This window comes from Periplaneta americana, chromosome 13, assembly GCF_040183065.1.
Source record: "Periplaneta americana isolate PAMFEO1 chromosome 13, P.americana_PAMFEO1_priV1, whole genome shotgun sequence".
NCBI lineage: Eukaryota > Metazoa > Arthropoda > Insecta > Blattodea > Blattidae > Periplaneta > Periplaneta americana.
The window spans coordinates 56,507,879-56,532,666 of NC_091129.1; the positions used below are offsets into that span (position 1 = coordinate 56,507,879).

Here is a 24,788-nt window from a genome sequence, read left to right on the forward strand (position 1 = left end):
ATTAATTATCACTTATGACAGAATGACGAGGGATAATAACTAGCAGAGGACTATTCACATCATTCTTACTTTCAGATACCAGAGGATAACACAGTGAGTTAGCCAGCAAAGTCATCTGCAATTGAAAGTAGAAAATCGAGGTGGACAATACAAAAAGGTCATTTCGATAATTTTGCTTATGGCATTATTCAGATCTCCACCTTTATTCTCTCTTGGAATAATTAGTGTTTTGGATTTTTTCATAAAAAAAATTATTCATCTCAACCAGATGTGAACCTGCAATACTGTGGTTCAGAGGTAAGTATAGTGAGAGTGAGAGTGAGAGTGAGAGTGAGAGTGAGAGTGAGAGTGAGAGTGAGAGTGAGAGTGAGAGTGAGCGAGTGAAAGAGAGAGAGAGAGAGAGACATTTTATCTCATTTCAGTTCTCGATAATCCAATATATATAGTACAACTATCAATAATTACTTTGAATAATCTTGTCCTTCCCTTCTTTTGTTTCTCTACAAAAAGAAAGTTGTTGTTGTTTAGTTCGGAATAAGTTGCTTTATCCTTAGATAAAGTAACTTATTCCGAACTAAACAACAAATTTCAATCTTGCCAAAAATACTATGATGCAGACAAGTTTTGATAGTCATTTAGAATATTATTATGGCATGCAGATAGATGTCGTTAGAAACAAATCATTACCTGCTGAGAGGTGACGACAGGAACCTGTGAATTTTGATGCGAGGAGACAGTGGCTGGTGAGGACACCACCTGATACACAGGATAACCAGATTGCTGCTGCTGGCTCGACCTGCAAAAAAATCAATTAGACCAAACATTCCTGTTAGTTTATTTACTTTCGTACTGTTTGTCGTCTGTAACAGTAACAATAATCTTAACTTCACACTATCTTCATACTGTAGAAGAAAAGTAACTCCCTATTGGAAATGGCTAATAAATTATGTATATATTAATGTAATGTTATGAAACTTATTGGATGTTTTCTTTACAGAGATAGAAAGTGGCCCATATCAGCGCATGGCATAACACTGCAGGGAAAAGCTCAGTTGGCTGCTCATTACTAAGTCTGGCATCCCATCATACAGGTGCAGAGATGGTGGCAGACAAGCTAGTGACACACTGCACTTTTCTGGACTGATCCAGTTTATGGGATGCACAATAAGCCATTTGTGCCTAAGTGCTATAGGTAAAGTCAACCACAGGCCAAATCAGCCCAGAGGGTGGCAAGAAACAATAGCAATTAATGGCAGCAGGGATGTTAGTATATAGTAGTAGTCTATATCCTTAATTTAGGAGGAGGAGGAGGAGGAGGACACCAGGGTGCCTACAGAAAATGTGAAACAAAAATTAGTTACTTTTTAGTTACCATAAATTAATTACTCAGAAGCATGATGAAAAACAATCACCAACTGGCCACGCAATCAAAGCTATGTTCAAAAATTTGTTGTCCAGTTGTTTTGTTCTGTGTGGCCATTATTTTTTAAAAGAAACTGGTGCATTACCTCTCCTACCAGTTGGTGTAGCATTTTCTGATACATTCATGTGTATGCACATGTACTTGCACATACATTCGTAAACACGTGTTTACTTTCTTTTTTTATTGTGATCTAACGTGTATTCCATATTCTATCTCCTTACAATATGATGGCGATATTACAAATAAAACATTTCTAATGAAACAAAGTGTTGCAAATAATTTCTTTAATGAAGCATAATGAATGTGTTATAATCTTTACTAAAGAAACTCCTATTCATAATGTACTGAAGAAGAGATGACAACTTACTAAACATTTTAAGAACTTATAAACACTTATGTTATACTGTTGTATTATTATAGCAACATGTTTTCTGGACAAACTCATTATTGTTAAATATCCTCTTTCTACTTATCTTATTATACTGTATGTTCAGATGCAGGGCTGTGTTCAAATGAACGTGTTCTCTACTGGCTTTATCCTGTAATGGTAGGAACTTTCAATATAGATTCTTTTACTATATTTACCGCCTTGAGTCAGCCCCTCTCAATGGGTCTGGTGTTGCTGATGTGCTGCGAACAACTCCAGGTGTAGAAGATGCTGGTGACACAATAGCAGAGCCTGGAGGTGGATTAAGCGGTGACTGACTCAGCATGTACCCACTGCCTGCTGGGCTTTGCCTGAACATATCACAACCACTTGTAAATAAAATTATTTTAAATGAACACAAGATAACAAATCTATGCAAAAATTCAGGCATATTCAGTCTCTTGTCAGTAGTTATGCTTTAATACAGAACACTTTAACAGTGAGAACAACTCTTCCTTTAATGTTTCTATGTGGTATAGGTCTGTTTCTAAATCTACGTATTACTCTGTGAAAAGATTTATTAAATCTACATACTTAGACTTCAAGGAACAAAATTTGATAACACAATCTCAAGGGAAAAAATTAAACTCTCTGCATCATAATCCACAGTTAATTCCCGATTTACTACGAAAATCGTCTGTAGCTGCATTGTTTGCCCAAACACCTGCATAGAATTGGAATATATCAGTCCCCTAACTGCCCATTGTGCAACTCAAACCAAGAAATGGATTCGCACCTCAAAATCTGTGCTTCAGTGGCTGACCATGATAATATCTTTGAAAAATATTGGAGTGCAAGAGGTCAAATGACTTTATTGTCAAACGCCTGACATTAGAAAACAACAACAACAACGTGGTATAGGTAACTTGTCATATTTTTCAAACATTAAATTGCTGTGCATTTTCTTATAGCTTCCTCTTCCCAACAAATATGATACCGTCAACCAGTGTGGAGTCGGACAGGAGTGGTGGAATTGAACACTATGCACACAATATGAAAAGATGATTTTACACTATAACAATTGTTAGCAATTATAATACAAAAATTATTACATGGTATGAGTGTGAAATGATTTACAAACGATTGAATTTTTAAACGATTTCTGTCAGAATTGATAGAAAATGTTAAAACAATATACTGTAGTAAACAATTTTTGGAGGGAAAATGTGTGTTTAACTTTTGTCAAAAAAATCTCCCATAATAACATAACTGTATTGAAAAATATATAAAAATGTTTAGAATTTTATCGTGAACATGGAGAAATAGTTACGAATGTAAATTATGTAAACATGTTCGAAATAACGACATTTTTAAAAATCCTTCATGGAGTCGGACACACAGATGAGATATTCCATTTGGAGTCCATGGATGGACGAAAGAACCATTGGAGGACCCAAATATGTTCGAGGAACTAAAAGAGGGAGACTGGGTTATGATAAAATGCACCACTAAAATTGTGTTACCAATAGACGTTGCTCGTGTAGACAAGGTGTTACCAGTTGAGGGACTGGAAATAAGTTGTGCTAGGTATGTTCAGAAGAACAATAGGTTCAGATGGCCGGATTTAGAGGATAAGCAAATCATTGATTATGACCAAAATGAAAGAAAACTCGATCCGCCAATATGTTTAATTTTTGCAGGTTCTAAGTATACCAGTAACTATGTGACAGACTTTAATTTCAGAGTAGAATTCCAAGGATACAACCTGTAATTTGTTTGTGAGTTTCAGGATTCAAATTTGTAATTTTTACATCCTGTTTCATACTAGATGTGTTCTCGTCCTCATTTACAAATTGTTAAAAAAGTTTCAAAGTGTTGTATTAATACAAGTTAATTCTTACTAATATTTTCCTTTAATTTTAGAAATAGCACTGATCACCTTCCATCCAAATTCAAAATCATTTTTCCCATGAAAAATCCTTCTTCTATTCAACGGTGTGTCCAAAACCCGATGGTAATGCATGGTTTCATCATTTCTGTGATAAATATACGAGTGTCTGACTCCATATCATTTTCACAGGTTAAGTCAGACACCTACAAATAATTTTTTTCAGGTGCTACCACGCATTTTAGTGGATTCACAAGTATATCAACATATAAAAGAAAGCGCGTTTAATATGGTGGTGTGGAGTAGTTCACCCTAAATACATACTGAAGGTATATCTTACACAAAATACAACCGAAAGTGTCAGACTCCAGACTGGTTGATGGTAACTGTTCCATCTGAATTAAAATATTTCATAAATAACTATTTATAATTTCTAAAAAATTTATTAAATCGTGTTCTATATTTATGGACAAATAGATACAAAAGGTAAATGTTTGACTGTTAGAAACAAATCAATTAAAATTTACTTATATTATATTTAAATAAAATTCTACATATTTTAATCTACTTTTCAGAGGTGCAATGAGGTGTATCTCTTTGCAGTGCACCTTGAACAATGCTTTGCGACTAAATTTGTTAGAGGACACCACTTATCCTATAACCTTTTTGCACATTTTATTACTCTTTCTAGCTTCTTTTCACTAGTGATACACATTGGCATTTTATTTAACTATAATATCTTCCCATATCAATTCCGTTTAATTTTCTTCTATGTTCTTTAAGTACAATTTACTGTACATCTCTACTAAACAATTCACTACTGTTTTCTCTCTCATTTAAATCACTTGCATGATCCTACAAAACCAAACTATGTGCCATACTGTCTTAGAGAGAAAATAAATAGTTAACATAAGAATTGTCCTGTTCTAAAAGCCTCATCTTTGTCAAGGACCTACTAGGAAGAACAACACTATACAGGGTGTTTCCGGGCAAGTGTTACAAACTTTCAGGGATGATGGGGAAGGGCACATGTATCAATTTGAGATAAGGAACCCTGGTCCGGAAATGACTGAGTCGAAAGTTATAAGCAAAAATAGTTGTGTGGAAATGAAATAATTTTATTCCTCTGTACACCTTATTTATGTCTATTTATTGTACATCTTACACATACTGTATTCATCCGATGTTGTTTACGTTGTCTACTTACAGTATTCCATTCAGTGCGCTGTCTGAGGGGTGGGGACAGAAAACTACACTAAAGCAATGCAGATAGCGTAATGTGTAACGGACATGGTCGGTCCTGATATGCACGTCTGTAGACAGTAGTGTATGTGTACAAGTTGCAGTGTCCAGTCAATCAGTCCTAGTGAAATGGAGGAGTACACAAGAGCAGAATATGCAGACCTGATTTTCGAATACGGATGAGCCAATGGGAACAGCAGATAAGCTCACAGATTGTATCGGGCCAAGTATCCACTTAAGAGACATCCGGCCCATACCATCTTTCCACAACTGTTCCAAAGGTTAAGGAAAGGAGGGCACGTGGTGCGAAATTACAATTCCATTTCCACACAACTATTTTTGCTTATAAATTTCGACTCAGTCATTTCCGGACCAGGGTTCCTTATCTCAAATTGGTACATGTGCCCTTCGCCATCATCCCTGAAAGTTTGTACCACCACCCCAGAAACACCCTGTATATATTTATGGATAAATGATATATGAGTATGTACTCATAATGATGCACTTGTCACCAATGAAACACACTGATCACAGAAGTCAGCCACCTATGACAAGAGCCAGTTCTCAATGCCCTCCATCGCACTGTTACTATCTAGTTTCTGACAGATGACAAACTCCCCTAGGTGTAAGGGTTAAAAAGTCACTTGGTTCCAGGTTTAGACTGTAGATGGGATGCCAAACTAGTTACCAGCTACTGTGCCTTGGTCACAGCATCACAGCATGTAGGCGAACACTGTCATAATGCAACATAATTATACACCTCTTGATCTACAGTATATCATACTCATGTAAACTTGAAAATTTTAACGTATAAAGTGTTGATTTTTGCCTCCTTCTTGATGCTTGGTGATTTGTGACACATGCTATCTTATTGGTTGAACAGTTGCGTTGTCATGGTTACTGGGAAGCACAGTCATATAGTTGCCTCCACAGTCCTGCCTGGCCTATCACAGACAATGCAGGCTGCTCGATGTCAATTGTACAGGTTACAGCACTATCTGTTTTTCTCAGTAGGCCTACACATTACTTGTACCATCTATACCGAGCAGACACCACCAACTGGATGTGGTTGGCTTGATGTAACTTACATCTCACTTGTATTGAATAGTAAAATTTATATGAAAAGAAAAAATCCGTAATTTGCTATAACTTGTCTATGATCTTAATTTACATGGAATGAATACTCTAATACTGCATTCAGATAAAATATTAGGCAGGCCATTCCTGAAAATTCGCTATTGATGGCACAAATTACAGCAATATAATTCCGTGCCTCTTCAGGAATTTAATTACTACACAGAAATTGCTTCGAATGTTTGAATGGGAACTGGTAAATCATTCCCTTTACAAGCCAACACCTTTGTCCAAACAAACTCTCTTTGTTCCTGTGTCTGAAGAGATTTCTCGATTTTTCAAAAACGTGACACCAATGACGAAACAAAGTAAATGTGTTGAGAATTGATTCCAATTACAAGCAGCCAGGGGGTGCACAGTAGCATCGCTGTTAAGGTGTTGCACTACAGGTCAGAAAGTCGTGGGTTCGATTCCCAATGTGATCATGGATTTTCTCCATTGATCCAATTCTTCTGGTTTCACTATGACCCTAAGGTCTACTTGGCCTTTAACAGAAATGAGGACTAGCAGTATTTCCTTTGCAGTAAAGGTAACAACCATAAAGGATTGATATCAATACTGCTACTAATACCGGTTATCTATAAAAAGTGGAAGACTCAACCTCCCGCAACCCTGTGGGCCTCCGTGGCCTACAATAGGGGTAAATTTACCTTTACCATTAGAAATAGTCAACCTTCTATGAAGCTTACATTTCACTATCACAAGTATATGCTTGGTGATTAAAAGCCTAAGCATGTAGAATTTTACAGAAAATAAAAACTTAAACTGAGTTCTATTTTAATAGCTGCATGATGTTTCTGGATATATCATAAAAAAAATCAATACACTTCACAGAAAATAATTTAAATCATCGTTCAATTACATTTACAAGCATACAGTATCATTTTCACGAAGGAAGGCAAACTATTTGCTAAACTCAATTTCTGTGCTTTCCCAATAGTTTCTAATCACTTCACCAATACTGTAATGACAAAGATTCGTCAATGAAATCATATGACATAAAAAACACGTTATCTGGTGTTAAAGGTTTTGAATTAAAAGCATAAAAAAATTCCGTTGAGCAACAGCCTGCCATATCTGTATATAATGTACACTAGTTACTGTAACTGCATCTTGGAGATAAAAGTGATGTGTATAGTGGAATAGTAGAGCAATGTCTTTTAATGTAAGACCTCAGAACTACATAATAGATGTAGATTTAAGTTTCAACAGTAATGTATGTAGTATAATTCATGTGTAGTGCAGAGATGCAATAAAAAAATAGTCACATGTAGTTCAGAGAAGAAACTTTGTGGAGATGTCACTCTTTAAAGTTACGCTTGCAAACTTGTGTATGATTTGCATACATATTTCAAAGAAAAAAGAATGGTGGACCACATATTTCAATCACTAAGATATTGGAGATGGTTGCAGTGGTTTTGAGAATCATACAAACTACTGTTAAAAATAACTAGTGAGAAGTGTGTCAATCATTTTAGTGTACAGAGTGCGCAAAAAGTCCCACTACATGTTTATTTTTCCTGCAAAACAAATCTGTACATGAAAAATATCTTGGTGATACTCATATGACATCTGGTGGATGTATTTCAAGGTATGATCATGGCAGGAGACATCTGGCGGACCTGAGGGAAATCATAACACATAGAAATTCTCAGTTACTCCAAGAACGCAAGATGGCGAGGCGAATACGATAGTTTTCAGTGTGGAGGAGAGATCTGTGACTTATGTATGAGTTCACAACGTGCTTGATTGCGACACTGTGGAGAAGTGTCAGTCATTCTCATGCTGGCACCACTAGAAGAAGAAGAAGAAGAAGAAGAAGCAGTGATGATGATGATGATGATAATGACAACAATAATAATAATAATAATAATAATAATAATAATAATAATAATAATAATAATAATAATAATAAAAGGGAAGATCTTCTATTAAGGAATGCATTTATATGACATTTCATTCATCATTCAAGAATCACCCTACAAAAAATCAGTGACTGATACAGTGGCAGAAAGCTCGAAGAGAATGCAATGTTAGTCTGCCAATGTTAGAACAGCAACCATATCACAACATGCATAGTTTTCTCCTTTGTTCCTGTGACTGATTCTAGTGAAATACATACTCTCCATATCCCAGCTCTGAAACTCTAGCAGGAATGCAGGTCATGTCAGTAGCAATAAGAAAGCACGGATGAAGGGATAAGTGAACTATTAAAAATGTACATTCACATATCTTACAGCAGCATCTACAATACATTGTGCAATCAATCTATGTTTTCAATTAATACATTATACATGTTATCAGTTAACAGCCAGCTTCTATTCTGTCCCCATATCTTCATATTGCACATTGTAGCGACATAAAGCTGTGATGCAGAGAGTATGTATGCTGTGTACAGTTCTTTCATTATATATGTGCAACGTTTGCAGTGAGGGGGAAGAGAAATAACAGAAGTTTGCAATGCTTTTTAATGCTCTAACGCCCATGACCAAAGAAAGACATTTGAAATTTACCGGTCCCTCACCAGCAGTGATATAATAAAAGAACTATACTGCTGAACCATGACACACAGTTCTTCCACCTTTTAGAACTGGTAATTCAAATAATATAACGGGTCTCCTTATTCTGATTCTTCTAACTACACTGCAGTTTTGAGTGACCACCACAGAACATTACTATGGGAAGTAAAAATACATACGACCATAAAACAAACACCCCAATTAAGAAGTTAGCAGTTAATCATGTGAATTAAGGACCTCTGACTGTATCTATGTACCTGATTGTTGGACTGGGTTGAGCAGCAGGACTACGGTGCTGGTGTGGATAGCCAGACGGTGGGCTTGGATCTGGTGGCAGTCCATTCTCCATGGGATGAGAAGCAACGTAGCTATTGTTGATGCGAGGATTACGAGAAGGATCAGCGTGCTGGTGAGGCACAGTGGAGCCAGAGCCAGGGTGAACATTGTTAACTGAGGAAGCAAAAATTATACTGTAAAGAGTTGTTACATATTTTATATAAAATGAATTAAATGTAACAGTTGTTAGAGGCAAATATAAATATAAGGATCTGACATATTCATTCAAAAGTACTATGTCAAGAAAGGCTGCTGTCCGACCAAGTGGTTATGTCGCAAGATTGGCGAAACTGGGTAAGTCATGTGACAGTTACTTACTTTACAGAGTCTTTCTTTTTAAATTATTTTAAGGGTACTGAGTAGGGTTGTCAACAGTATTTTCGCGTATAAATATGAATATATAATTTTTTTTTCTCTGTTTATATCAAACACAGAGTTGGTGAGTTGTGAGCTGGTCACAGAAACAAATAATTATCTTTCATTGTATTAATGCAGGAAATGCAGAAAGAGTATTGAAAAAAATTTGTTATTGTTCTAAATTCAGGTACCATTTACTCAGAAACTACCTAAGATAAAGGGCTGAAACTCTGTATGCTAATGTAAACTATACAGTTCTTCAAAATGAATGTACTATTTTTAAAATACTTAATTCAAGTACTGAAAATGTGGAAAGACATGTCATATGTTTATAGTCGACAAAATAAACATATCGGGATTTTTCATATTGTGCTTGTGTAATTGAAAAAGTACTATTTTTATGCCACTCTTTTTCTCAAATAATATATTTTTGACATGGGGGAGAAAGTTTGAAAAATGTGAGAATAAAACCTTTTGTAATAGATGTTCCTAACTGTTGACAATTGCAAATTTTCTTTTCTCAATAAACTTTTCTTTCTGTCATGCCTATATTAAAACAATGAAAGATAATTTGTTTCTGTGGCCAGTCCACAACTCACCAACATTTATCACACAGTGGAAAGGACATAAGTCTGTATTCAATAGGAAAAAAATATTTCATATATTCATATTTATATGCAAAAATACTGTAGACAGAACTACCCAGTACCCTTAAACAGTTGTATAATATAATGTATATTTCCAATTCCATACAGCAGATATTTTTAGAAAAGATTCAACACCCCAGCTACTAACCTTTACAAAGTGATCAGCAGAAATGGGTCGGGGAAATCGAGATGCGACATAACCACTCAGTCAGACAGTACATAACTCTCTTTTTATTAACGCTTCCTTTGTCTGTCATGAGGTGAAACATTAGCTGAATAAGCAAAGTACTAGCTTTCCATGCAAGAGATGGTCAAAATGCTGGAAAGTCTAAATTGAATTTACGGTGAATGAAGAAGCTTGGTGCAGGTTTACATAGGTTACTCACAACCTATGCCAGTATTCTACAACTTCTCCATCATCACCATCACCATCACCATCACCATCACCATCACCATCACCATCATCATCCTAGTGTAACTTACTTCTAATCCAATACTGCAAAAGTGGTCTATTAGTTTCAGCATCTTACTTTTAGAGAGATGCTTGGGTCTATGAAAGCAACTGAAAAACCTGCTGCCCGGTTAAGAGGGAAAAGAGTGGAATATTACACAATTTCTCTTGTCTGCCACAAAGAAGCAGCAATTACTCTTATATAATTATGATTCTTTTTGTGAGCAATGCAATATTATTCACTGCATAAGTTGACAATGTATTTTATATTACATTCTTTTATTTTCATCATTTACATAGTAGCTATGTTTCGTTGTTTATTTCAGGAATAAATTATCTACATACATCAAATTTAGAACCCATTAGCAAATGTAAGTTTCATATTTTCAAGATATTTTGAACATGATGATTTAAGTGTACATAATTAAAAAAAAAAACAAAGTTGTTTTATTGAAACATAAATGACGTAAATGTACTCAGTTATCTCTTTGCATTTAAACAACAAGTTTAAGCCCCCTCACCACGACAGGGTGAATACCCACGAGATGGTAACAAGAGCCAGAACAGGTCACATTGTCACTCAATTGTACCTACACCGATTTCACATTTCTGATAATCCTACTTGTCTGTGGTGTAATAATCATGATGAAGATCTGGAACACATTCTTCTATACTGTCCATCCATAAACCACAAAAGAAGTAAATTAAAATCATCAGTACTAGTTGCAGAAGACACAGCCCTGCAGTATATATTGACTACACCCCAACTCTGGCTACTAGCAACAGGCATCTATAATGAACACCGATCAAAATACCCCTCATTTCTCGTGTAAAACAACAACTGAATAGACTACAGTGGACTATAGTGGACTTTATGTTGTCAGCAAACAGCTGGATACATTAAGAAGATTGATCTCTTTGCATTTAGATAAAAGAATACGATTTTCCATATTTAACATAGGACTACTATACAAAGCTACACAAGATTTTTATAATTTCAAGAGTAACTGTTTTACTCAGCAGCAGAAAACAACATAGAAGAAATTAATAAAATAGAGAGGAATGGGCTGTCATGGTTAAGGAGACACTAGCTAAACTTTAAGAGCTGCATACCAGTAGAAGAAGAAGAAGAAGAAGAAGAAGAAGAAGAAGAAGAAGAAGAAGAAGAAGAAGAAGAAGAAAATTAATAATAATAAACAAACAAATCAGTGGCCCAGCTACATCAGACATATGGAAAAGAATGAAGACGAATATTGTGCTTTGCATGACACCCTAGACAACACAACATATTGTAAATCTGGAAGGCTGAGATCGGTGATTATTCTCCCCAGCAAATCTCCTACATATGATCGTCAAAGGCATCATGCCTCCTACGAATCAGAGGTGTGCAGCATTTATTTAGTTCTGAAATTCAGTAGCTTGCTAAGTATAAAGATAATGAATTTCTAACTATCCCGGAAAAAAAAAAAACAGTAATTTTAGGTCAAACTGTTTCCTCTGTACAATTATTAAAGATATGGGTTATAGTGCAGTGTTCGACCTTAATGCAGTGGTTCCCAACCTTTTTTGACTGACGACACACTTTACTGAATGCCCGCAATATCGCGACACACTTATTTGTTTTTATTAACAATATAATAATAACAACCAGTGCTTTTCTTCTGGAGAAAAAGGTGGTGAAACTCTGTGCAGAATATTTTATAGCGATCGGGGAGATGATTACTGTTCACTGCACCAGAATTTTGTCTTTTTAAGCTCCTTTTCGTCCAACTAAGATTTTTAAGGTCTAAGCAGAATTCAAAGAAGAATTATATTAAATCGTAGTTATTCACGCATATTATGGTTTCATGATGAAAAATGAAAAAAAAAAAAAATGCCGGAATGCCGTTCAAGTGTGTTCCACCAGAAAAAAAGGGCTAATAACAACTTCTTTGTAATGTCGGACATCCAGTGTTATAGATAGGTCAATGTTAACACGCAATTGAATATTCTAAAAAAAACAAGCAGCAACGTGAGTGGAATTAGTCATTAGTAAAAAACAAAGTTATGTGTCAAAAATCCCAACCTATCTACGCTGGATGTCAGATAAAAGATTTTTATTATCATTTTTTAAAACTCACCAATTTAAATTAATGTGAAATCTGCACTTGGTGGGATGCACAGAGTTTCCCTATATGTGGCCTTGTTGACAGACTAACAAGTAAATCATTCTCAAGATGCAGCAGTCGTTCCTTTGTTTAGATTTCACTATTTTCACGGTAGAAAATACCCGCACCTCTTTCTACTATACTGCTGGCTAGCAATAAGGTTAATGAGGGCGGTAATAGTCAGAATCTTATATTATTTATTCGGATTCGCATAATTATGACATTGAAAAGGGCAGTTATAAATATTTTTTTTAGTTTATTTCGGCACCATCGACTGATTTGACAAAACATATCCGCATATAAGACACTCGAGATTTTGTTTACACCTATTCATCGCCACGACCATACTGCAAATATTCATCACTATAGTTACAAAATGCTGTACGTTTTTGTGAATCCTGAAGGGAATTTTCATTCACATTATTTGAATTAGCACTGCTGTCATCTAACCCAGAACTTGATTCAGATTATCTTTTTCGAATTAAAAATTTGTCCATGATAAAATCTAAAAAAAAAAGCAATTTTGATAAAAATAGTCGCACTATCACCTGCTCACACGTATATACTGAAACTGGTCAATATGTTCTGAAGATTCTAAACTCTGTTTATTACTAAATGGGAAGAGTAAACGAACTACTAAGCATTGCTGCAGTGTTCACTTTCATTTGAAAAATTAAACTGAGCATTGTTGCAGGTGTTCACGTTTCATTGGTAAAGCCTGTCTCAAAATAAAATGTACCATATCCAGTATTGCCATATTTAGCGATAAGTCGCTAAATCTAGGGAATTTTTAATCAGTCTCGGCAACAAATTTTGTAAAATACAATTAGCGACTTTTCTGCTGATTTTTATATTCTTCCATGTTTTCCTTTCTCTTAAGTTAAAACATTCAACTGAAGTCATGCACTTAGTTTTATAAGAGGCACGGGTGCATGACTGAGTCATATGTGAAAGCCCTGATCTCATATATTTGGGATCAGTGATCAGGGGTGAAAGATGCTCACGGGTTAGGTCTCTCTCTCAATGCTACTGCTCCAACACTGATAAATAGTGGCAACTTTGACTGAGATGTGACGAGTCACAAGCTCCAGCTAATTCTTGGTTCTTTCCCGCAATGCGGAGATTTTCCACTCCGAACCGATCCTAGGCAGTTGAATTTTGGAATTTTGTGCTGACAGTTTGTTTGAAGCAAATGAGACTGTAGTTTTTGCTGATTTTAATGTATTTTAATATATAAGGTTTAAAAAGTGTTAGATTTCACAAAAACAATTGCGGTCAAACGCTTGAGTGAAAATTTCCACACTTACAATTTGCCAGAAAGTGTAGTGTCAATGATTGGATCAAGTGCAGTGTATTCACAATCAGCTGTTCCCACACCTTCCACCTCAACATCACAGCCGTCAACAATACAACCAGACTCCGCAGAAGAGGATGACGACGAGGAAATTATATTTTTTTCCGCATATGTGTGTTTCTCTTATTTTTTATTTAGTGATATTTATTATTAATTTTTAGCGACATTTCTGGGGATTTTTTAACAAATTTTGGAGAGATTTCGCTACTTTTTGTTGAAAAGTTAGCGAGATTGTAGAGCAATATGTTGGCAACAGTGACCATATCAAAGACTTCGTTGTAAATAAAAAAAATTGTGTTGTAAAGAGACTTTCTGGATGGCATTAATTTTATTTTTCAATTTCAAAATTTCGCGACACACTCATGGGGCTGCACAACACACTATGGAACAAGAGCACTATTGTTTAGAATGCCTGCATCACTCAAGACATAATTATAGTTATAAGAAAAAAAAATACAAACACACACGGTCGAGCTGATACACTCTTATGATTCTTACTCCGTATTTATACATATTATGTTGTACAAGAAGCAGGTCATTTCTCGTTCTTGTGAAGGAATATTTCTGTTACATCATGTTGTTGAGTAAAGCAAGTAGTAGTAATAAAAGAGAGACAAAAGGTTGTGATTTACTTAGCCATGCATGATAATAAAATTGATATTTAGAGGTTACGAGTTTCTTTTTAATATTCCAGCATTCTCTCTCTTTTAAAGACAAAAGTTGAGCTGAGTCCTTCAAATGTTCATTTAACTCGCCATAACTTGGAAACCAGGAAAGATTTTGAGTAGTGTCAAATTTTAAAAGTAATGCCCATTCTTCTCAACATTTCTCTCATTTTGACCTCCCATCTAAAGTGAAAAATAAAAAAGTTTACTGCTTACCAACTTTTCAAGGTGTAAATGTCTATTCTGAACAGATCACTTCGAAATTACTATTTTTTTCTCTCTCTTTTCAAAAAAAGATTTTGATTTCACATTTTTTTCTATGCTTTCTTTAAACATTGACCAATCAATAATAATAATTACAGTGCGAATGACTATCATAGGAGCTACGAAATGCTATTTAACGAAGTGGGAAAAAATCTTTCTCTCTCGCTTGCAAAAGTCAGCGATATTACAATACAGCAGCGATCTCCTATTGGTTCTCATCATATGCAGGATACTTGCTACTGAGAATAGTAGTCGAATTTCAATGATAATAGAATATAACGGTATTTGGTATTAAATACAGAATGATGGTTATTAGAAATGATGATGGTCAAAGACAAAAAAAAATTAATCTCCACTGTTTATTTAAGTTCGTATCAAGCAAACAATGTTACTGTCTCTCAAGTTCAAGAGGAATTAAAAGATGGTAGTTCAAACAAAATATGACTCTGCACTGAAACTGGAATCTATTCATATTTAATGTTCGTTTCTCTCTCAATAAATCATACAGTGCCAAACAGTTAGACTCAACTTCCCACACCAGAGACCTGGGTTCAAATAGGTACAAGTGAAATTTTTTATGGGACAAAATCAATATTTGGGCAGGCTGCTCTCGTTTTTCTTGACATCCCACCATTTCTCTATTAATCATCATAATTACCGTTACACTCATCATTATCATCATCATCATCATCATCATTATTTTAGTGCAACGCAATTACAGTAAAACTTCATTTGAGGGGACTAGAATCAAAACTGGCTATGTCCATTTGTTTCGAACATGACAACTAATTATGTTACTTATGTACATGAGAACATGACCAGTTTTGTTAATGATTTCCATTTTTAACATTCAAGTTAAAAGTCTTGTGGCCAGTTTTGTTAACTGTAAAATTTAATAAGATAATCAGGTCAACCAACTGAAACTAATTTCGGTGTTAAGTCAGTTTTCGTAAGAAATAGATATAGCTAGTTTTGATTCTATATGTTTTTATGGGAGTCTGAAGGAAAAAACGCATAATGAGAAAAACGTGTATATTAAATTATATTTAATAACATCTGAAATAGTGTATAAAGGCTGCACGGGAAGAACAAGTCAAGCCAATTTAGTAAAAATTTCAAAAGATAAATTTAAAACTTCATAGTTAAATCAGCTGTCTACAAAACAGTGCTGAAATTTAAAACATGTAAGATTATTTGTAGAAAATGCTTAGAGCCAAAGTTAGCTGATATAATATTACACTTCAAACTCCAATTCAAAAATTTTATGAAAATGACTTACCTTATTCTTCATGTGTAATCTTCATTTAATAACATGATTATTTTACAAAAAAAAAAAAAAAAATCAGTTTTTTGGACTGTTTTCTCCTTAGGTAATAAACCATGCTCTAAAATTATTGTGATAACTGTTCCATAATTCAGTTACATCATGGTGCATTACGAAACATTTCACTGTTTCTATAGCAGTAACAACATCTTTCAAAGACACAAGATTGTTGGAGGCAAGCATGGGCAGCTTCGAATTTCCACGAATTTCAAAGTGAGCTACATCTTAATAATGAACATATGCTGTATTTTCGCGTTCTTCTATTTTCATGGCAAACCTAATTTCGAGCAAAATTGATTTAGAATGTATAAATGACATTTCGTATCTCCTCGGCTTTAAAATGCGATTGTATAAGGATAAAAAACGAATAAATGAAAAAGATACACTCAAAATAAATTAACGTGGAAAGTATAGGAATTTTGCCGGGACTTCAGAGAAAAATGTATACATGTGAAAAACGAGTAAGTGCAAAATGTATAAGAGAAGTTTTACTGTACTCGCTTCTTTTTCCAAGATATTTTTAATAATCAACATTTTATAATGCAACCCAAATTTATACTCAAGTACTATCACATGTACAGACCCACCTTTCATTAACACTGCAGGCAAAACCAAGAATGACCAAATCATCTATATATTTCAGCACAGTAATTTTTTGAGAATAAAATACACATGACTAAATAATAATAATATCGTATTTACCAAAATGTAAGTCGACCCTGAATCTAAGACGACCACCTATTTTGAAGACTTTCTAAGAATTTCTTTATTCACTTACCAGTACTATTACTTATCATCATAACAAAACACTGACTTTGAGCAATTGTAACAATATTCCTTAATCTGCGATTTTAAGACGACCTCAGATTTTTGGATTCGAAAATTCGGGAAAAAAATCTCGTCTTACATTCGGGTAAATACGACAGCGACGATGATGATGATGATGATAAAACTCCTACATTTTTTCTTTGGCAACATACCTGGAGCAGGCTGTGTTGTAAGAGGGATGGCCAGCCTAGCATTCACAGCCAGAAGATGGTCCCGTCTCTGCAGTAGACTGTTCACGTGTTCCTCTAAACGCAGATTTTCTGCTCGCAGTTGGTGCAGGCAGGACAATAGTGACGCAACTGCACAACATGTTTAATTTTATTATGAACTTAATAGAAATCAGAATGCAGAATTTGACATCTATTACACTACATTAACTTGCTAATGAACAGAATATCACGGACAGTAACTTCTGTTTACTGACAACAATGTAATTACAGTAGAACCTCTATTATCCGTGGTAATGAAGGATGTGGACTGTACGGCTAATCGAAAAAAATCGGACAATCCGTACCAAAATATTTTCCTAAATTATGTGCATAGGCCTATAATTTCGTAATTTTCTCCATGGTCTTGTATTTAACATGCTAGTTAGTGGATCAGAAGTTCACTAATTTAAATCCGGTTGTCAATAACGAGTTTTAAGGGTCAAGGGAATCCTGATGGTTGTCTGTGGAAAGATAGAAGTCGTGTTGTAGATATACATTCTCGTACTTTATACACTTTATCACTGTTTTTATTTTATCAAATCGCACACAGTTGTAGCATCAGTCTGGTATTCACATTCGACATAAGCTACAGTTCCTCCTTTTCCAAACCTCTCAATTATTTGTACTTTTCTCAATAACTAAGCACAACACGTTTTCTTTCAATGATCATGGAAGACATTTTGCATAGAAAGTAAACAGTACACCACTCGAACAGTAGAACAAATACTGATTGGTGCATGGGTTTTCAATTGTGTGAAAGTTCTTGGGGTCATTTCTTTAAAAACAGATACCATAGTGACTATTTTACAAGTTGGAAAAAACACCCTCTCCCACAAATAACAAGTAATTGCTCTTGTTACTTGAAGTGCGTGGAAGCATTGTTACTACACATTGTGTAATGGTAAAAGCTTCTAATATTCCTTTAAAGAAAAAAATACGTACTATGGTAAAAGCTTCTAATAATCCTTTAAAGAAAAAATACGTACTAACAATCTACAGAACTTCATATTTTGTTCTGCAGCAAAAAAAAAAAAAAAAAAAAAAAAAAAAAAGGGGGGGGGGGAGAGAAAGAGAAAGCCGGATAATCTGTCGATCGGTTAAAAGGGTGATGGATAATCGGGGTTCTACTGTATACACACATTACAACTGTTTCAAAGACTCAACACTAAAATGTCACTTTACAAGTGGCGAAGCTAAGTTGTAAATATTGGGTAGGCTGAAAAAATTTGCTTACTTGTATCTTGTTATACAGCAGATAATTTTTTGTGACACAGACCCCACAAGAAGATGATGACCACTCCTTTTCAGCCCCAAACAGTATCCAGGTATAACAATATAGCTTTTCTTAGAGCCAAGGATATTTCTTATACCACGAAAATTGAAATTTCCTATTTTGTCTTCCTCCATCCGCTATTTTAACATGTAAATGTAGTGTCGATCTCCTATCCTTGTAAGCTCACTTTGTTTCATATGCCCAACTTGAAAACAGTTTCTATTTTAATTCTGCAAATAATGACCTCAGTGATCTTTCAGTATGAGCCATTTTACACAAAATTAGTATGTAACACACACATGCATTCACTTTTCATTAAACTAACACTCAACAATGCAGAGCATTTACAGAAAACCAACATAGTGCGGCATATTATATCATGATTGAGGCTATAGCCAAACAATGCAGATTTTGAGCCTAATTTTCTAATTAACCATGTATGTAAGTACAAAACGCATAATAGCTTTTTATTTACTTTAATGTATTCTATTACCACTCTTCAATCTGCACATTTCTATCACTTTCACCCTCTGTGTGAATGAATACTGTGGCAGGCTAGCTTGACAAGAGCTGGACCATGGGATAGGTCCATACACTTAACCCTCATCTCCACTGATAAACATTTAACAACATGTTAAATATAACATGATGAATTTAACATGTATATGGACATTTCAAATCTCAATTGACTTAACATGTATGTTGAAATTAACAATTTTAACATGTTTGCGTGTTTTCCAGCAGCAATGGAAAACATGTCAAGTCAATTCACTTGCTCATGCAGTACCGGTACAGTTCAGCAAAGTTCGTACAGTTTCCATAGCAACAACTAACTTCCAATTTTGTGGCACATATCTTTATCATTTTTATATGATCCTTGGTGTTGGCTGTAAGTTATTCGAAGTAATGGAATGGATGAAAGAAAATACATTAGAATAAAATTGATTAGTGAACTGATGAAAAGGCCTTGTTTGTGGGATGTCTCTGCAAAAGAATACAGAGACAGAACAGAAGGCTGACTGTTTTAGAGAACTGGAATTTTTATTTAACTGTTCTTGAGAACACAATAAAAAGTTTTCGCACCCTCATCATATGCTAAATGTTAATGCTATGTCGACGTTAGTAATGGTCGTATTTGGTGACATATGTTAACATTCGTAGAAGTTCGGAAAGAATCATTATACGATATTACCTGCTCCTTTAACATTTATCATGTCATAGGTCCTATGATAGTCAGTCAATCGTGCTGTAATTTTTTTAATTGAGATGAAATGGCTGCTTTTAATTGTCTTTCTTTGATGTAACAGAATGTATTTTTTGCAGCACTATACTAAAATCGTGTTCTCACATTCTCAGAAAGTTTTTTTAATCCAAATCGATAACTTTAAGGTCGTTTAGAATGTCTTCTGCATTATGTCTTTTATTAAGATATTGCTGCATCCACATTCTCATTTTCTTCCTTTTCAAGACCTTGCAACAAGCAATAGAGGCAATTACAAAAGTCAAATCATCATTTGAGTCCATTGTCCAAGGTTTGAAAATAAGACACTACCTACATTAAAATCTCATAGACTGTTTACGGTGGACTATGCAAAGAAAGCCAAGTTTAACATGTTTAACAATGTGGACAGAGTGTTAAATGAAATTAGCATTAACATGTTCAATCAACATATTGGGATGTTAACAGCGAACAGTTTAACATTTAACAAGTTGCTGTTAAATGTTTATCAGTGGAGACGAGGCTTTAGGCACGATTTGGCCCACTGTGCGTCCTATATATTGTGATGATTATCGAAGTCCAACAGATGGCTGGGGTGGCATTCGTTAATCCGACGTTGACAGGTGGGCCATCCTGCCTCAGCCCCTGATAGAGCCAGGTATTTTTTTTGCTGTCGAGTAGCCCTGATAAGCCCCAGGGGCCCTGAGCCTCAAGCTCTTCCTGATCAGCTTACACTGACAGGTGGGTCATCCTGCCTCAGTCCCTGATAGAGCCAGGTCCCATCCGCATATGAGTAACCTGATGAGCACTTATATTTGACAATGCTATTTCGAATAATGATCTTACACTATTTAATTTCAAGGCTACATTGTGTTTCGTACTTTATAAGTCCAAGTTTTTTTATTTTAATGAGTTCGTATAACACTACCTTGGCAGCTCTAGGATCAAATTCAATGTTATTCTCTCTTAATCAGGTTTGTATTTAAAGTTTTTTTTATGATGATACTGGACCTTTATTTAATTCAGTGGAATACTATTTTGTGGAATGTTTGGAAGAAGTTAATTTATGAACCAGTACTTAAAAACAGCAGTATTTATTTACTTATGGTAGTCCCTTGTTGACTTTGATTGAAAACAAAGGAGGGCGTTAAGAATGAATCCGGATGAATATTCTGTATAAAGAATAATAAACCTTTGTCCCTTTCCTAGTGGTACTTTCAAGGAAAAGCTGTCATCGGATTTCTAACACATCCACACTTCACTGTCTGTATGATTGACATTGATCCATGTTTTATCTAGATACACAATAGTTTGTTCACTTGCTCTTAACTCTCTCGTTTCTTAAGAAATAAAATCGTTCAACCCCAAAATCAGGTCTTTCTATCAGAAAATTCAGTTGCTTCAATAACTGCCAATATATCCATAAACAGTAAAACCTCATTAATCCGGACTAATTGGAGGATAAGTTGACCAGTTTAACAAAAATCTGGATGAACTGAAATATCCTAAAAGAACAGTAGAAAGTGCATTAAAAAGTTTATAGCAACAAAACACGTTTATTATGGTGTATTTAAAGAGCATAAGCTTAAATACACTATACAATACAGTAAAATGTAAAGCAATACATATAATGCAGTACATATGTGATAGTTCTAATGTTTAAAGTAAGTCTTAAAACAAGGTTCTTTAATTTTTCCAAATCCCCCCCCCCTTTTTTTTTTGGACCAGATTAAGCTAAGTCCAGCTTATCAATTAACGAGGTTTCACTCTAATACCAAGAATTAAGTTTTCCCATACCAAAACCTTGTGTATATCTGTCAGATTAGGTAAGTAAGTGGTAGAATATAATAAGTAAATTTTCCTCTTAATGGCACTTGCAGTGAAAAAAAGTAGTTCTCTTCAGTGTCATATTAGGCTGTTTGTTTCTTGGGTTCACGCTTTTGTTCCTATCTTCGTCTCATTAAGTGTTCTGTATACAGAAACAGGACACACCAATAACAGCAGGAGTTCTTTCCATGATCTCCACAACAAATATTGTAGGTGTTCCATTTTTTATGTCTCAACTTTATCCTAAAACATTTATGAATGCTGAGAGCAATCTGCCATCTATCAGATTACAATGCCTTTTCCTCTTTTCCCAATACCTGCTTTAAAAATTGCAACCATGAAAGCAAACACTACTACGTACGAAACTAAATACACAATATCTCCTAATTGTTGCAGATATTGTTACATTTGCAATGTGACTAATAAAAATGCACAGTAATGTATCAGAATAAAATTATTACTTGCTGGCACACCAACACTACAGTACAATACTAAGCAGTCTACCACTGACTGACAACTGTTTAGAGGATTACTCTAAGCTGTTTAAGAACAAAGCAGTATGATGACATAACCCTTGCCTGACTTTGGCATCCCTTTCTCCTTTTTCAGTGAAACAGGTGGTGTGAGTACAAGTGATGTTCCTTTCTCTTTCTAGAATGCTTTGCCAACAAAAACTTCATGCACTTTAGATAACCACATTTAGTTTTTTTCCATTGCTCACAAATTCTGAAGTTCAATATCCAAGAAATGCAACCATAACTTTAAAGGATCTGAGTAATCGCTGACAGACTAACACAAGAGTTCTCATCCTTGTCTGTGTAGTTTCTGTACTAAACAGCAATTGTGCTGTGCTAGCTATAACTCTATTTTAATAGAATACAGTATATTTGTAGAATATATGGTAAAATAATAATTTTAATATTATACCTATAGAGATGGGACCCTGACACTCGCGAAGCATGTCTAATACATCGGGATAAGTCCTCAATACCTTTTTGATACTTTCAATTCCTGCATTTCAAATAATATTCAATCCTAAATCCAAAAATTTCAGCACACAGTGATCATGTTAAGATCCTCTCTCCAAAAGGCAAAAATCATCGTATTGTACCTAGCATGCACAGTTCCCTCAATTAGTGACTAGGAAACAAAAATATACCTTTCTCTGTCCAATACAAAGCATGTGTCGCCTCTACCAGTCGGTTCAATTAGTAAATACTGAATAACAAAAGCTGGTGGTGTGGGGAGAGTACCGACCTTTTAGCTTATAGCTGTCAACTTGTCAAAACAGCTTAAGTTATAAATAACTATATAAGCAATACCATAAATATAAAAGAAGAATAAACCGTGGATTTGGTAGAACTAATACTTGTAATTTAAAATAAAAGCAGTGGAGGGGGTGAAAACGATGGTATGAGAAGAGATGTATTAGACATACTACCTAGCTACCTACAATAACAGTTCTTGGGAGAAGAAAAAAAAGATGCTATTCTTAATGTTTTCAAAATAATTAGAATTCACCACAAAATACATACCTACCACATTATACTTTCCCTAACCCTTCCCTCTCAGCTTCGAGATTTCTTTTAGCAGATTATAGTGTTACTGTCAATACTGTAGTGTGTAGTTCGTTTGTGTCTAACTATTCAACACTGTACATTGCGTATCATCTGGAAAATTTACAGAGATGTTTTTAAGAGCTGAGTATCAAGTAGCGGGTATCGATGTCAAAATTTTGATATCAGTATCAGGTATCAAGTATCAACAAAAAGCAATATCATCCCATCCCTAGAATATTATATTGCGTTATTATTTAATGTGAAAGTGTGACTTATACATAGGATCATTAATAAACATATACCAATATATATCGGTAATAAGCAATTTTAAGAACACATTGTTCATTGTAATAAAATAGTGTTAATAATGTTGCTAAATATACTAGGTACAGTTGAATTCGTGACAAGGATAACATAAAAGATGATATATTCCTTATTTAAAATGCACAACTTCACAGACAGTCATGTCAAAAAGTGGACTCAAATGTGATATGTTCACACCTACAGATAGTAAGAGCAAAGAGTAAGTAGTGGAAGTATATATTATATTATGGTGTTTTGTATAATTCAAAATAAGGATATCTACATATGCCGGAACATTTTTAATTGGTTATTTTACGACGTTTTATAAACTGTTGCTGTTATCTAGTGTCCAAGTGAGATGAAGATGATAATGCTAGCAAGATGAGTCCAGGATCCATCCCACACTGTGGTGCCGTGGTCTAAGGCATCCTGCCTAGGACTCGCGTTACGGAATGCGCACTGGTTCAAGTCCTCATGGAGGAAGAAATTTTCTCATGAAATCTCGACTAGTGTATGGGACCGGTGTCCACCCAGCATTGTGATGCACTTGGGAGCTACAATAAGTAGCAAAAATCCGGTTTCAAAAACCAGCTATAATGACTGGAGGGATCATTGTGCTAACCACACGATACCTCCATTCTGGTTGGATAATCGTCCACCTCTGCTTCAGCATGTGGACGTGAGGCCTGCAGCCAGCTGGTTGGTCTTGGGCTGTAGCACCACGAATTTTTATTTTTATTTTTTTTTTTTAAGTCCAGGATCCAATCCTGAAATAAGTTGCTCTTATTGGGTTGAGGAAAAACTCTGGAAAAAACCTCAACCAGGTAACTTGTTCCAACCAGTATTTTAACCCGGGCCAATTCATTTTATGGTCAGATGTGCTAACCATCGGAACTTTTATTTCATTGCCCTGGAAAACACTGTAATGTGAAAAAGTGTTAAATATCCAAGTAGTAAAGATATATCTGTCTTGATACTAGTACTAACAAGTATCAAAGATCTGGTCGCACTCATTCAATGCTAGTCATGTGGTGTAGCCCCAAGTCAACAGTGAAGGCAATTAGTCAATATATAATGTTTCAATGCTCAGTGCCAAGAACCCTTCATGCCCATACAAAACTTTTTTCCTTATACAAATTGTGTGTTTGTAATCTTTCCAATCTCAACATAGAAATGCAAAGTAAAAGGAAGAAAAATATAAACTATTTTCAATCTATGTTCTTTGATGAGGTCTACTTTCATTTAAACAGAACTGTGAATAGAAACAGTGCACAATTTTGTGTACTGGAGCCTCTTCATAACATTCACAAAAGAAATAGAAATGGAAGAAAAGAGATATTTAGTTACTCTACATTGAACAACTACTTAATTGATACTGTATGTCTTTTGCAATGGAACTGAGCATTATTTGCACATGTTTCAAAATGGTTTCGTGCCACATCTTCTTGCATC

At 34.9% G+C, this 24,788-nt stretch overlaps 1 protein-coding gene and 1 long non-coding RNA gene across 4 annotated transcripts in view; one reads left to right on the top strand and one right to left on the bottom strand.

Moving 5' to 3' along the window:
* Positions 1-1,689, top strand: part of LOC138711957 (uncharacterized) — a 76,966-nt gene extending 75,277 nt beyond the window's left edge. Inside the window, exons 2-3 of the long non-coding RNA XR_011335548.1 lie at positions 76-297; positions 998-1,689. This is a non-coding gene — a long non-coding RNA (uncharacterized lncRNA). The remainder of the gene's footprint in view (positions 1-75; positions 298-997) is intronic.
* Positions 1-24,788, bottom strand: part of Alh (coiled coil domain containing protein Alhambra) — a 91,905-nt gene that overhangs the window by 16,905 nt on the left and 50,212 nt on the right. For all 3 annotated transcript variants that reach the window (XM_069843267.1, XM_069843266.1, XM_069843265.1), the window contains 4 exons: positions 17,099-17,245; positions 8,831-9,023; positions 2,009-2,161; positions 688-796 (listed from right to left, as the gene is read on the bottom strand). In XM_069843267.1, the coding sequence (XP_069699368.1) occupies positions 688-796; positions 2,009-2,161; positions 8,831-9,023; positions 17,099-17,245 (602 nt within the window). The remainder of the gene's footprint in view (positions 1-687; positions 797-2,008; positions 2,162-8,830; positions 9,024-17,098; positions 17,246-24,788) is intronic.